At 60.7% G+C, this 12,662-nt stretch overlaps 1 protein-coding gene and 1 pseudogene across 1 annotated transcript; one reads left to right on the plus strand and one right to left on the minus strand.

Moving 5' to 3' along the window:
* Nucleotides 1-437: 437 nt before the first annotated feature.
* On the minus strand, nt 438-1,493 carry PURB (purine rich element binding protein B). The gene has a single exon (XM_090286974.1). It carries the CDS (start codon nt 1,459-1,461, stop codon nt 538-540), a length of 924 nt encoding a protein of 307 aa, XP_090143100.1. The 5' UTR covers nt 1,462-1,493; the 3' UTR covers nt 438-537.
* Nucleotides 1,494-3,213: 1,720 nt separating this feature from the next.
* Nucleotides 3,214-3,301, plus strand: LOC150001160 (small nucleolar RNA U13; annotated as a pseudogene).
* The last annotated feature ends 9,361 nt before the right edge of the window (nt 3,302-12,662 follow it).

Consider the following 12,662-nt stretch of genomic DNA (forward strand, 5'->3'; position numbering starts at 1 on the left):
GAACTGGGTAACTGCAAAGTCCTCTCTCCCTTCTCAGGAGTTTCATGAAAACCTAAATCCAAAACGCTGACTTCAGTGGAGGTGAAGGGACAGACGCTGCAACAGTGAGGTCTGGAGAGACCTTCGGACCAGGTTCCCAGGTTCGACACAAACTCAGCTGTTGTCAAGGGGTCCGGGTAACTCGAAGCGCTCCGTGGCGCACGACGTGCTAAGGCCTGTCCCCACCAGGGTCATCCTGCGGGGCCAGAGCCTCAGCCGGGACACCACAGAGGCCGGGACTGCTGTGCTCGGGTGCGGAGTCACTGCCGCTCTTCGCAGGCTGCCGTCAGCTCCTTGGGACTCGGCTGCTTTTCTCTAATTGTCCGTGACTGTTCTCTTCCGCTCATTGTTCGCAATTAACTACATTATTTTAAATTTTGTTTTCTCCCTGCGGGCCTCCCGTGCTCCCCCCGCGCCAGCTCGCTGGGGATGGGCAGGAAAGGGAGCTCTTCAGACGAGGGGCGGAGGCGGGGGGAGGCCAGGAGGGAGCGGCGCGCTTCAGTCCTCGTCCACCTCCTCGCCCTCGGACTCGTCCCCGCCGCCGCCGCCCCCGCCGCGCCGCTCGTACAGCTTATCCCGCTGCCGCTCCTGGATCTCCTTCATCTCCTCCGCGTACCGGCAGAAGGCGCCGCCGAACTTGCCCCAGGCCTTGAAGGGGACGGTGATGGCGTTGCGGTAGGACGGCTTCACTTCGCTCACGCGCAGGAACACCCCGTACTTGTTGCAGCCCACGTCGAAGAAGAAGCGCTTCGAGTCCACCGTGATGGAGGTGCCCTCGGGCAGCTCCCCGTACAGGCCGCCCCCGGGGCCCCCGGGGCCGCCGCCCGGGCCGCCCGCCAGCTCGTCGTCGTCGCCGCCGTAGTCGTCGATGAGCTTGGCCAGCGCGTCGCGGAACTCGATGAGGCCCTGCGCCGGCAGCGCGATGGTCTGGCCGCTCTGCAGGCCGCCGGGCGCGGGGCCGCCGCGCGTCACCGTCTGGCGGATGCGCAGGAAGCGGCCGCGCTGGTTCTCCTTGAGGTCCAGGTAGTACTTGCGGTTCTCGCGCACCAGGAACTCGCTCTTGAGCGCGCGCCGCGGCCCGCCGCCCTCCTCGGCCGCCGCGGCCGCCGCCACCTGCTCGGGGCTGCTGGGGCCCAGCTGCGCGTAGTGCTCGATGAAGTCGCCCAGGTAGTCGCGGAACTCGGCGGCCACGGCCATGGACAGCGTGAGGCGGCTCTTGGAGCCGCCCGCGCCCACCTCGGCGATCTTGAGGAAGCGGCCCTTGGCGTTCTGCTTCACGTCCAGGTAGAAGCGCTTGTTCTGGATGTCCAGCCGCTTCGAGGCCAGCTCCTGCGTCTCCTGCTCGCCGCCGCCGCGGGACGCGGGCTGGAAGCCGCCGGGCCCGCTGCCGCCGCGCTCGCTGCCGCTGTCGCCGTCCGCCATCTTCTCGGCCGCCGCGCCCTGGCCGCCGCCGCCGCCGCCGCCGCCGCCGCGCCTTGGCCGCCGCCCGCCGCCCGCCGCACTCGCGCCCCTGCCCTCCGCCCTGCGGCTCGTTCTCCGGGGCCCCCCAGCCTCGCCGCCGTCCGACTCACTCTCTCCGGCCGCTCATTGCCGGCCTCCGCCCCCCCATCGCCCCCGCGCCCCGCCCCGCCACTTCCGTCCGGCCCGAGTCTGCTTCCGGCGCGCGCTCGCGTAACGAGCCCCACCACGCCCACCACGTCCTGGCGGCCGGAACCGCCCCGCGCGGCGGCGGCGAGGCGCAGAGCAGTGACGTCACGGGAAGGGGCCGGGGCGGGGGCGGGAAGCGTGGGGCCGGCGGGTGGGCTGCCTGGGGGAACTGGTCTCCGAGGTGTGTCAGAGCTCACGGAGGCGTACGTCCTAAGTAAGTGCATTTATTGTAGGTGAATTTGACCTGCACGCAGTTAATACGGGGACTGCTTTTTCTTAGAGATTTTATTTATTTTTAGAGAGAAGGGAAGGGAGGGAGCGAGAGAGGGAGGGAAGCATCGGTTGCCTCTCGCGCGCCCCCCGCTGGGGACCTGGCCCGCGTCCCAGGCGTGTGCCCTGCCTGGGAATCGAACCCGCGACCTCTTGGCAGGCCGGCGCTCCTCCGCGGAGCCTCCCACACCCGCCAGGGCTGGTACGGGGTCTTTAAAGAGGGCGGCTTTCAAGGAGGGGGTGCTGGGGTCCCGAGAACTCAGGCGGAGCGAAACCAGCCCGACGGGACCGACGGGAGATAGTTCCTGGGAAACGGACGGCGCAGCCCCTGAGGCGTGGCGAGTGCGCCGTAAACGTGGACTCGGCCTCGGCTCGCGGGAGGCTCGGAGGACGCCCGGACGGACGTGGAAACGCCCTCGTTGCCGTCGCGCCGCGGGAGAACAGCGGTGAGGGCCGAAGTGGGACCTGCCAGGGACCCCGAGCTCCGCGAAGGGCGGCACTTCCCGCCGCGCTGATGCACAGGCCCTGACAGCCGTTTGCCGTGTTGACTAAGAAGAACCCATGTTTCGAGTGACACGTGCAGAACAGGAATGGATTCCGGAAGGAAGAAGTGTGGCTCTCTGCGGGGGACACCGCGTGTCCCGGCTCTGAGCCCCACATTAGCCCTGCGACCGCCCCCACTGTTAAATGCGAATCATAGGACCTGCCTCCTGGGTTGTTACAGGAGTTAAACGGGACACACGCAACTTACGGCGAAGACGTTAGCCTGCCCGGAGTCAGGACGGCCCCGGGGAGAGCCCCGTCCCTTGGCTTCCCTCTTCCCCTCAGTAACAGGGGCTTTCTGCGCTTCTCTCTCCTTCCACGCGGCTCGCCACGGGCAGACATACTGGGTTGCAGTCCTTTATCTCAGGTAAATCCTCTTCGGAAATGGAATACCTAGTCGATTTTGTTTTACAGTCAGTGAGGTAAAGCATGTAAAAGACATGACCTGACCCAGAGGAAGCTCTAAACATTAACCACCCTTGCTCCAGTTTCATAAAGAAAGACCCGGTCAGCCCCGGCTGGTGGGCTCCGTGGACTGAGCGCCGGCCTGCGGCTCAGAAGGTCACCGGTTCGTTTTTGGGCGTTTGGGAGGCAACCAGTTGACGTATCTCACACATCAATGTTTCCTGCCCTTCCTTCCTCCCTTCCCCTCTGTAAAACAAAAAATAAAAGAAAGATTTAAAATAATAATAAAAATTGAAAAAACCCAGGCAGATCCTTTCCTAGCTCATGGGTGTGATGATGGTGTGAGAGGTGCCGCCCTCAAACCTTGTTATGATGTTGGTACATAACCTGTCTCGCGTGAAACAAACAAACAAACATTCAAACAAAATTAGAATAATAGCTCTCAGCCGAACACAGGAGGGTCCAGGGGAAGACGTGAAATCGTGGGCCTCGGACATTGCCGTCTTGGAGAAGATCTGGACGCTTGGGACCCCTGGGGAAGGAATGTGCTGTCAGGCCTCCCTTGGCCTTCAGGGCAGATGTCCACACAGCTCCTTCTGTGATTCCTTGCAAACTAGACCACTTCCCTGTGTGGGGACCCCACCGTGGAAGGGTTATTGACACCCCTGTTCATTTCTTACCGGTTTGGTTTACACTTGATCTTAGCCAAGAGACAAGAAGCGATCGTCAAGGCCTATTGTAGAGTGAGATCTATTGTGTGAAGATTAATAAGCAGAAACCTCATTTCAGTGGGAATGGGGAGGGCCTTTCGGGGAAGATCTCACACCCTACCATTTGTTAATTACCCCGACCTTGAAGATACCCACTGTCCATCTCCCACAGGAAGACGCTTCTTACTCCACTACGCCAGCGGGAAGGAGGATCTTCTTGCCTGGCAACCACTCAGCCAGTGAAAAACTGCTGTACTCTGAACTCTGTCTCCTCCATGGGCTCTCTGTTGACAACAGCCCCTCTGCATTCCCCCCTGGCCTCTAGAAAAAAGTGTTCCCTTCCTTTGTTCTCTGGACTTACCCTCCTGGTTCACCTGCCATTAGACCGAATGCCCACATTGCAATGCTTTGTTCTTCCCAAATAAACCCATTTTGCTGGAGAAACAGCTGATGATTTAAGGCCAACAGTTGCTTTGTTTCCTTTGACATGTCATTCCTTTAAGCCAAGGATCTAATACTGAATCATAATATTCAATAATCACATGTTTTTCAGAGTTTTTGCAGTTTGATTTTTAAAATATGTGATTATATCATGTATTTATAGTTTAGAGTTAACTATAGCTTAGCTGGAATATATTTTGGTGTGTGGTATGATGTGAAGAATCTAAAATATTTCTTTCAAATGACCAATTGTTTCAGTACTATTTATCAAATAGCCCTTCAAGGACAGATCTCAACAGGTGGAGATGGATGTAGGTTATTTTGGGCAGCAGGAACATTTGTTCCCAGATGGCTAGAAGAATAGTTTGGCTGGAGCCCAGGATCTGTGAGGAGGGGGTGATGAACAGCAGAGTGGGAGGCAGCTAGACTGGGGCTCATGGGGGAGGCCCTGACTTGCAGGCGGGAGCTTGGACTTGAGTCAAGGGGGAGCCCCCGGAGCTGTGTAAATAGGAGTGTGGTGCCTCCACTCTGCTTCGCGGAGGCAACCGTGGCAGAGAACAGCATGTGCAGGCTCGGTTAGGAGGCAGTGACGTGCTGCAGGCCCACGCCAGCAGGACGGGGCATGGCTGGTGGAGAGGGAGGGACACTGGAGCTTGAAAGAGGACTAAAGGGTGGTGTTAGAGGGGATGCAGAGCGGCTGGCTCCCAAGGCTGCCCGGGAAGGGAGCATTTTTGTTGGACGTGACAGGGAGATGCTGCAGAGGGCAGGAGCCCCCCCCCCCCCCGCCCCAGTTCACACTAGACTCTACACACAGGATGAGCCGCTTTGATGCATTTTTGGAATACTAAAAATTTCCCCCGGAAGTTTGTTACTTCTCAGCGGCTTTAGGCACCTGCTGGTGACTGCCTTTTGGTGAATCCAGCATGACCGAGAGGGCCTCTTAAGTGTTGGCGTGTTAAATTTGAGGAGCTGGCTGGATGCCTAAGGGCACATGTCCAGGCAGCTGTGGGACCCAGACAAGCGGAGTCAAGAGCAGGGGCAGCCACAGAGATGCAGCTTTGGGAGCTGCCAGCAGATGGGATGGGTTTGATGTCAGCTCCCAGGAGGCTGAGTCGAGGAGTCGGGGCCAGGCGAGCAAGACGGGCAGAGAGACTGGCCAAGGAGTCAGATGTGACTGTTCGTGCCGAGCCTGCTTGGGCACTTCCCACACGTTCTGGAAACATGCTGAGATGCACAGGTCCTAAGGAGTGGAGCAGGGACTGCAGCCCAAGTCTCCCTCTCCAAGTGCTGTCTTGGACCCTGCCGCCTCAGGGGGCGCATGGAAGCCACATGTCACAGTGTCAATGAGGGACCTCATGGCAGGAGTACGGGCTGGGGGCTGCCTGGGTGGCAGAGGGAGGCGGCCAGCTGGGGAGCGGTGCTGGGAAAGTGGTCATTAAGGAGGGCTTCCAGTGGGCTCATAGGGAAGGGGCTGGGCCCTGGGGGACAAGAAGGTGTCCTTTTTCTTCTGAAAAAGGAGAGAGGAGGAGAGACACAGGAGCTGCTGGTGAGAGGAGAGAAGCTGGACCTGATCCTGTCGAGGACCGTGTCTGTCGCAGGGCCCTGGAGTGAGGCATGTGCTGGGGACGGGGTGTGGAGACTGCAAGACTTGAGTGGGACGAGAGCCCCTAGGCTGTGGGTCTGGCCATGGCTGGGGCAGGCGGAGCAGAGGGGAGCGGCCTTGCCAGCCCTGGGACAGTGGCCTCAGATGGCCGGCCCTCTGCCTGCTTCCAGCCAGGAGAAGGAGGAAGGGTTCAGACATTGCAGGGCGTGCCTTTTTTCCCTCTTAAGCTTAAAACTGAAATTCGCACAACAGTTCAAGGGCGTCGCTCTTTATCCAGACCTCCAGATGTTAATATCTGCTCCCTTTGCTTCCTTGCCTCGCATTTTTCCTTCCTCCCGAGAACGAGGTCTGACATGGTATTCCTTCAGCATCCTTGTCCTGAAACAAGGGCGCTCTCTTGTCTAACCAGAGCACAGTGATTAAAATCAGGAAATCAGCACAGATCCGATACTGTTATCTAATCAACAACTTGATTCATTTTTTGCCAAGTATCCTAATTATGTTCTTTGTAGCAAAAGGTCCCGCTGCCTTGGCGCTGGGGGTGAGGGGGCTGCGTTCTTTTTCTCTACTCGGGGACTGGTCCTGCCTCAGCCCGTGTCTGCCCACATTGACAAATTCGAGGGGTAATGGCTGGTTGCTGTGTGGACTGTTCCCCACTTTGGGCCTGAGGGGTTGTTCACATGCGTTTGGGACCAAAGCGCGGACACCGCCGAGAACTCTCTAGCCTTGCACGGCACAGAAGCCGCCTGGTCTGCCCCTGCCCACCTGTGGGGAGAGAGGACTGAGGGGCAGCAGGCAGGACAGAGGCTCTGGAGAAACGAGCTGAGGCTGCCCTCCCTGCGGGCCAGCCCAGGGTTCAGCTGGCGCCTCCAGTGACATTTTCTCGGGTTTGTGCGGTTGGGAGCAAGTGTGCTCTTGCAGCGTCTGCACAGACCACTTCCCGCAGGCTGCACGGAAGCCGGGCCCTGGGTCTTCTCTGAGGCAGGAAACTGTTGGTGTTGGCTCCACGGCAGGTGTCCCAGCCTCGGGGCTTCCCGATCAGCTCAGTAGCCCTCTGTGACTTGTGGTTTCCCTTGGCCTTGAAAATAACAGCCTGAGGCCCTTCCAGGGGCTGGGAGGCTCTGCACCCACCTGGTTGTCCCACTCAGGCAGCTCCCACATGACCTTGGAGCCCCCAAGGATGTCTGTGTCCTTGGACCACCTGGGCCTTGCTGCCCCCCTCTCACTGGCAGTGACAGGTAACAGGTGCTTCCCCGATGTCACGGAGGGAGGTGTGCCTGGCTTGGGGACACGGCCCCGCCCCAGATGGTGTTGCTCACAGGCTGCGCATGGTCTCCCCATTCTGTAAAGACCCAGGGTTGAGTGGGGAGCAGGCACATAAAACCCAGACCTACCTCGTCTTTCTTTGGGGGTATGTTTGTTGGGCAAGAGAGTTGGAACCCCAACACAACAACCTTGAAAGGAATAGGACCCCGCCCTGGCTGGCGTGGCTCAGTGGATTGAGTGCTGGCCTGTGAGCTGAAGGGTCGCTGGCTGGATTCTCAGGGCTCAGGCCTGGGTTGTGGGCCAGGTGCCTGGCTGGGGGCATGTGAGAGGCAACCAATCGATGTTTCTCTTCCTCTCTTTCTCCCTCCCTTCCCCCCTCTTTAAAAATAAATAAAAATAAAAATCTAAAAGAATTTAAAAAAGGGATAGGACCCCTAGAAATAGCACCATTGGAAGGTGTATCAGCCATATGCAAAGAAGCCACGACTCGGTCACTCCAGCCCCAAGGAACGGGGTGGCCTGTGCTGGGCCACAGTGGGCACGAGGCCTCTTCCAGTGGCCCTCAGCTCGGCAGGGCCAGCTGTGCTCACGAAGCCCCCGGTCAGGGCTCTCCTCCCAGCTGCTGTGGGGAGCAGGTGTGCCCTTGCCAGTGCCCCTAGGCCATGTGTGGTCTCTCCATGGAGCCGGACAACGGCCATCTGTTCTGGCTTCTCATTTCATCCAGAAACTCCCGGTGTTTCGTCCTCCCCCCAACACTTCCTGGGGACTCTGCTTCTGCCTCCCCTGCTCCTTCCAGAAGGCCGTCTGGCTCAGAACCGGCCCCACCTGGTTACCCCGTCTGCCCTTCCCCCAGTGAGACGAGGGCCTCCCGTGGGCTGGAGATGCCCACGCCTGCTGGGCAGAAAGCAAGGCCATGTGACCGAGGGACTGTTTCCCGCCTGCGATAGCGACACCGGCCTGAACTACAGCCACAGCCGTTAAAAAATCCTTACCTGGAGGAAGGTAGGGAGCCCAGAGGCGTCGCCTGAGCTGTCAGGCAGGTGCGTGTCCACCTGCTTGTTGCTACAGGTGGCCTACTCATGGCTATTTTTGTTTTTTTTAAGATTTTATTTATTTTTAGAGAGGGGAGGGGAGGGAGAAAGAAAGGGAGAGGAACATCGATGTGAGAAACATCAATCGGTTGCCTCTCACACACCCCCAACCTGGGACCTGGCCTGCAACCCAGGCGTGTGCCCTGACCGGGAATTGAACCTGTGACTTTTACGTTTACAGGACAACGCTTCAACCCACTGAGCCACACTGGCCAGGGCCTGGGCAAGGAATTCTTAACACAGTCATTTGTGCTTGTGCTCCTGCCTTGGTGACTTCCCACTGCCACCTTGGGGTCCTGGTGGCCCCTCATGCCTTGCCTGAGAGTGTTGATGGGTCTCTGAGCTGTAACTGCTTTGCAGTGGGCTGTCACCTTGTCACCCTCCCTGGTCTTCTGTCGCCGTTAGAGTCCCTCACTCTGCGGCCAGGTGGCTCTGGCTGGCTGTCCTGCCTCCATCTCAGACTCCATGCAGTGAGACCAGCCCCTGGCTCCCCCCAAGCCCTGGCCCTGGCTGTCCCCACCATGGGAGGCTCAGCCGCGCCATCTGCTCCCCAGCCCCTGGCCGCGGGGCCCACGGTCAGCCGCACGGAGCACAACCTCATTCCCGCACGCACACGGGAAGTGTGCTCTGGGTCCAGCGCACGGAGCTCACTCTCCCCCCACCCCCACCCCCCGGCTGTGTTGTCCTGGGCAGAGAAGCAGCCGGACGTCCGTCACCCTCCTCCTCCTCCAGGTGAGCTGCTTCCTTGCTTAATGCAAGCTTTACTTCAGGAGATAGAAATGTTTTTAAAGTATCATTTGTTAAAACCTTAAACATTGAGGGAATTTAAAATGAAAACATTTCACACGTGATGCTACGGCCTGGCGGACCTCTGCCCCGTTCCTGGTCCCGTCTGGTTTCCGTCGGCACGTGTGCCCGCGTGTACGCTGTACCGCCGGTGCGTGGCCGCAGGTCGGAGGCTGAAAACAGGCTTTCTCCATTCCCTCCCTGCGTACGTGACTGCGCCACCGTGTCGCGCGGCCTCTCCATGTCACCGTGTGGTCACCGACTGAAATGAGCTGGGACCATCTGTTCAGGTGTCTGGGCTTGGGGACCTGGCTCGTTCCCGCTTCTGTTTGTCACAAGTGATGCTCCTGTGAAGGTTATTTCCGCTCTGCAGGGTAGTGCGTGCTGTGATGGCGGCCCTGGGCCCCGCGTCTCCAGATTGGTCTCCTCCATGTTGCTTCCACATGGCTTCCGTGCAATTGTGTCTCTAAGCGCAGGTTTTGAGAGACCAGAGACGTAACTCTGTGTGGGCCCTTGAGAAGGGGGTTGAAATGCATGTGGGCGAGGGTCCGCGATGCGGGCTCCCACGTGTCCCGTGTCCTGCACGCTCTGAGCACGGGGGACCCCTCCGCTCCCTGCCTTAGCCACTCCTCCTCTTCTCCCAGGTGGAGCTCAGAGCACCTCCTCTCTCATCTGGAGGCCACATGCTGCGCTGGCTGCCCTGTCGCATCAGTGGTTCGGGAGCAGCCAGGGCTCCCAGGGACACCAGGGGGCGCGCCCAGTGGCTCCAGGACACGGGGACAGTGGCTGGGGCTGCACAGGGTCAGAAGGAAGGGGCCACCTCCCACCGGGTGCCGGGTGGTTTGGGTGGAGGGAGGGGGTCCCGGAAGTGTCTGCAGAACCCTGACCCTGGTCCAGACGGGCTGGGAAGGGGCAGAGGGAGGCTCCCCCGGGCACATCCTGGTGGGGCGCTGCAGGACGGGCTGCACACCGCAGGCCGTGGCTTTAGCCGAAGACCCCCGTCCTCTCCCTGCCCCAGAGGCTGGGCATCCCCATCCGGCGCCGCAGGGCCGGCTCCTTCCGAGGCCTCTCCTGTCCTCGCCCGGTCATCCCTCTGTGTCCCATCTCCTCTTCTCCTAAGGACCCGGCCATGTTGGATCAGGGCTACCCCTGGGAACCTCACTTTATCTCCTGGGGGTTAGATCCCTGATGTGTGAACTTGGGGGACACAGTTCAGCCCACAACTGGCTGTGACCCTGGGGCGTGGGGCAGTCCTGAGCCCACACCCGGGGGCAGGACCTCCACTGTCTGCAGAGCCCATGCGGCTGCCTCCCGGGCCTCGAGCTTCTGCTGTCAGGTTTCATGCGTGGCGGGGAGGGGACTCCCCTGCCTACACCTCTCTTAACTTACCTTTGCTTCGACCAAACAGCCACCCCCCAAACTCCCATGCAGGGTCACTGCCCCTTCTTATACCTGAGAAGACCCATCCCGGGTGAGACCCTCCCACAGGCCCCTTGGCGGGGGCGGCGTGAGCTTTCAGTCAGAGACCTTGGAAGAGCCCGGCCGCAGCCCAGCAGCCTGGACCGTGTGCAGGTGCTGCCCCCCCCCCCCGGGGTGCTCGTCTCCCTGTCATTTCAGGGTCTCGGGGCGCCTGAGCCCTGCTTCCCTGCATTGAGAAATGAGCGTGTGAACCTCGAAGCTTAGCTGTGAAGGTCACATGGGGTGTGTGTCAGAGGGCCTCACAGATACCTGCCGCGGGGCAGGTCCCACACTTCAGGACGGAACTCAGGCTGGGCCTTGGGCGGCCGGTGTGGAAGGCCATTGGTTCATTCCACCAGGGCCTTCTGTCAGGTCACGGGTATTGGCCGACCACCTAAGTGTGGTGTTCTGGAAAGATCTAGTGCGGACAGCCCCTCCAGATGCTACCAGAGGTTTTCACACAAGACCGCCCTCCTGGGCCGGCAGCAGGTGAGAAACCGGGAACCAGCCAGCAGCGCCCCCCGGGGTCCCCCTCTGCATCGTGTGGCACAGGCCAGGCATCCGGTGGAAAGGTCAGACTGGCGGGTGCGGGGGGTAGACACCCCGATGGATGGTGGCACTCCAGGCCTTCGGGATCGGGGTGCACAGTGACCCGTTTATCAGAAGCCCCTGCTGGTGCACAGGTGATAGACACGGGGTGGGGGGGTGGGCGTGCTTCCAGGGAATCCCTCAGCTGCTCTGGTTGTGCCCTTGGATGTGGGGACTTTGCAGCCGCCACTGTCCCCACCACGGCCACTGTGGTTCCAGTGTGGTTCTGGGCCCTGTAGGGACCCCTAGAAAAAGCAGCAGCTCTTCCTGGCTAGCAGCAGGGGCCCCGCCTGACCCTCGGCTCTGAGGTCGCAGCCTCAGCGCGGCCCTGGGGGCTGCGGTGCTGGCGCGTGTTTCCGTGCAGTGCGGCCGCAGGGGCGAGGGCTGTTGACTTCCCTGAGATCTGTTGGTTGAGTTACGAGCATCACTTCTCGGCAGACAACGGTCGCTGCAATTAAAAACGAGTTACTGTAAAAAATAAATGACTGGGTCGCGTCTTGAGTAGCCAAGAGAACTTGACGATCTTGCTATAAAATTCATTACGCGTGCGGCATGGTTGGCAGCCACTGCAGCTCTGTCCGTGTGGTGCGTGGGTGCCGCACGGCTGACCCAGGCTCACCCCGCGCTCCAAAAGGCGCAGTGGATGGACCCGTGACCACTTTCCCCAGGAGTGGCCCCGAGAGAGCAGAGGCGGAGGCGGACATCGTCCCCACCGTCTCTGTTGGGAGGGGTGTCTGCACGCTTGTTCCCTGCAGTTGGGAGGCCCAGACTCTCGTCCTCCGTGTGGGGACTTGGGACAGGGGAGCGGGGGGTGGGGTGGGTAGAATTGCAGTGTGAGGGAGGGCCCCGCATTGGAGCCCCGCGTCCCTGAGGTGGGGAGCAGACATGTGCTACCCAGTGGCCTCTGACGTGGTTTGTGAGGTCTCCTCAGATACAACAGCACCCATCCCGTCTCTGGTGCTGCTGCCTGGCCCAGCAGCTTGGTGCAGGCATGACACGGGACACACACCCCTGGATCTGCCCCACTCAGCACCCGGGCAGCCCCAGGCAGGTCGCTGAGCCTCCCACTTCCCCACCTGTCACAGCAGGGGGACATAGGTCACGCTGACCATGCAGGTTTGGGGTGCGTCACAGTCATAGGGGACACACGTGAGGGTGACACGTAATGTATGGGACCTGCCCGAGGCGAAGCGTGCAATAACGGGGTTCTGTCACACCCCTCTCCCTAGCTCGTCATCCACTCCTGGAACTGGGTCTCAGGATCCCAAAGCCGCAGGAAGCACACGTGAAAACCACCCTTTCTCTCTGGAGGCTGGACGCTGCGCGTGGCCCGGGGTCCAGGTGTGCAGCAGCCCCCAGCAGTGCTGGACCCCCAGACGCTGCCAGGTGGAGTGCGAGGCACCCCCTCCAGGCTCCACGGGGTTCCCACCCACCACCAAGCCCTGTCTCAGCTGGGTCTCCTAAAGAGGTAGGTGGGGCCGGTGGCTCTCTGACGAGCAATGTCACCTGTGTCTGTGGGCGGTGGGGAGGGGGCTGCAGCCCCCCAGCTGACACCTTGGGGCTGGCTCAGGCATGAGCAGCTCTCCCAGGGCAGGAGGTGGCCCTGTGTGCCCCTGGACGGTGACGGGAGCTTGGTGAGGTCGGAGCCCTTCAGGGACACGCCACAAGGCCACTGCCAACAGGGGCAGACTCTCTCCATCCCCGCCGGGCACACCCAAACAAGGACACCGCACGTCAGGGCGCTCCCGCTGTGAGGGCGGAGGGGTTGCCTGCGGCTGGGACGGCCGTGGGGACCCCGTGTGCCCACTCTGGCCT

Source organism: Furipterus horrens, unplaced genomic scaffold, assembly GCF_987537825.1.
Source record: "Furipterus horrens unplaced genomic scaffold, mFurHor1.1.pri manual_scaffold_9, whole genome shotgun sequence".
NCBI classification, from domain to species: Eukaryota; Metazoa; Chordata; class Mammalia; order Chiroptera; family Furipteridae; genus Furipterus; species Furipterus horrens.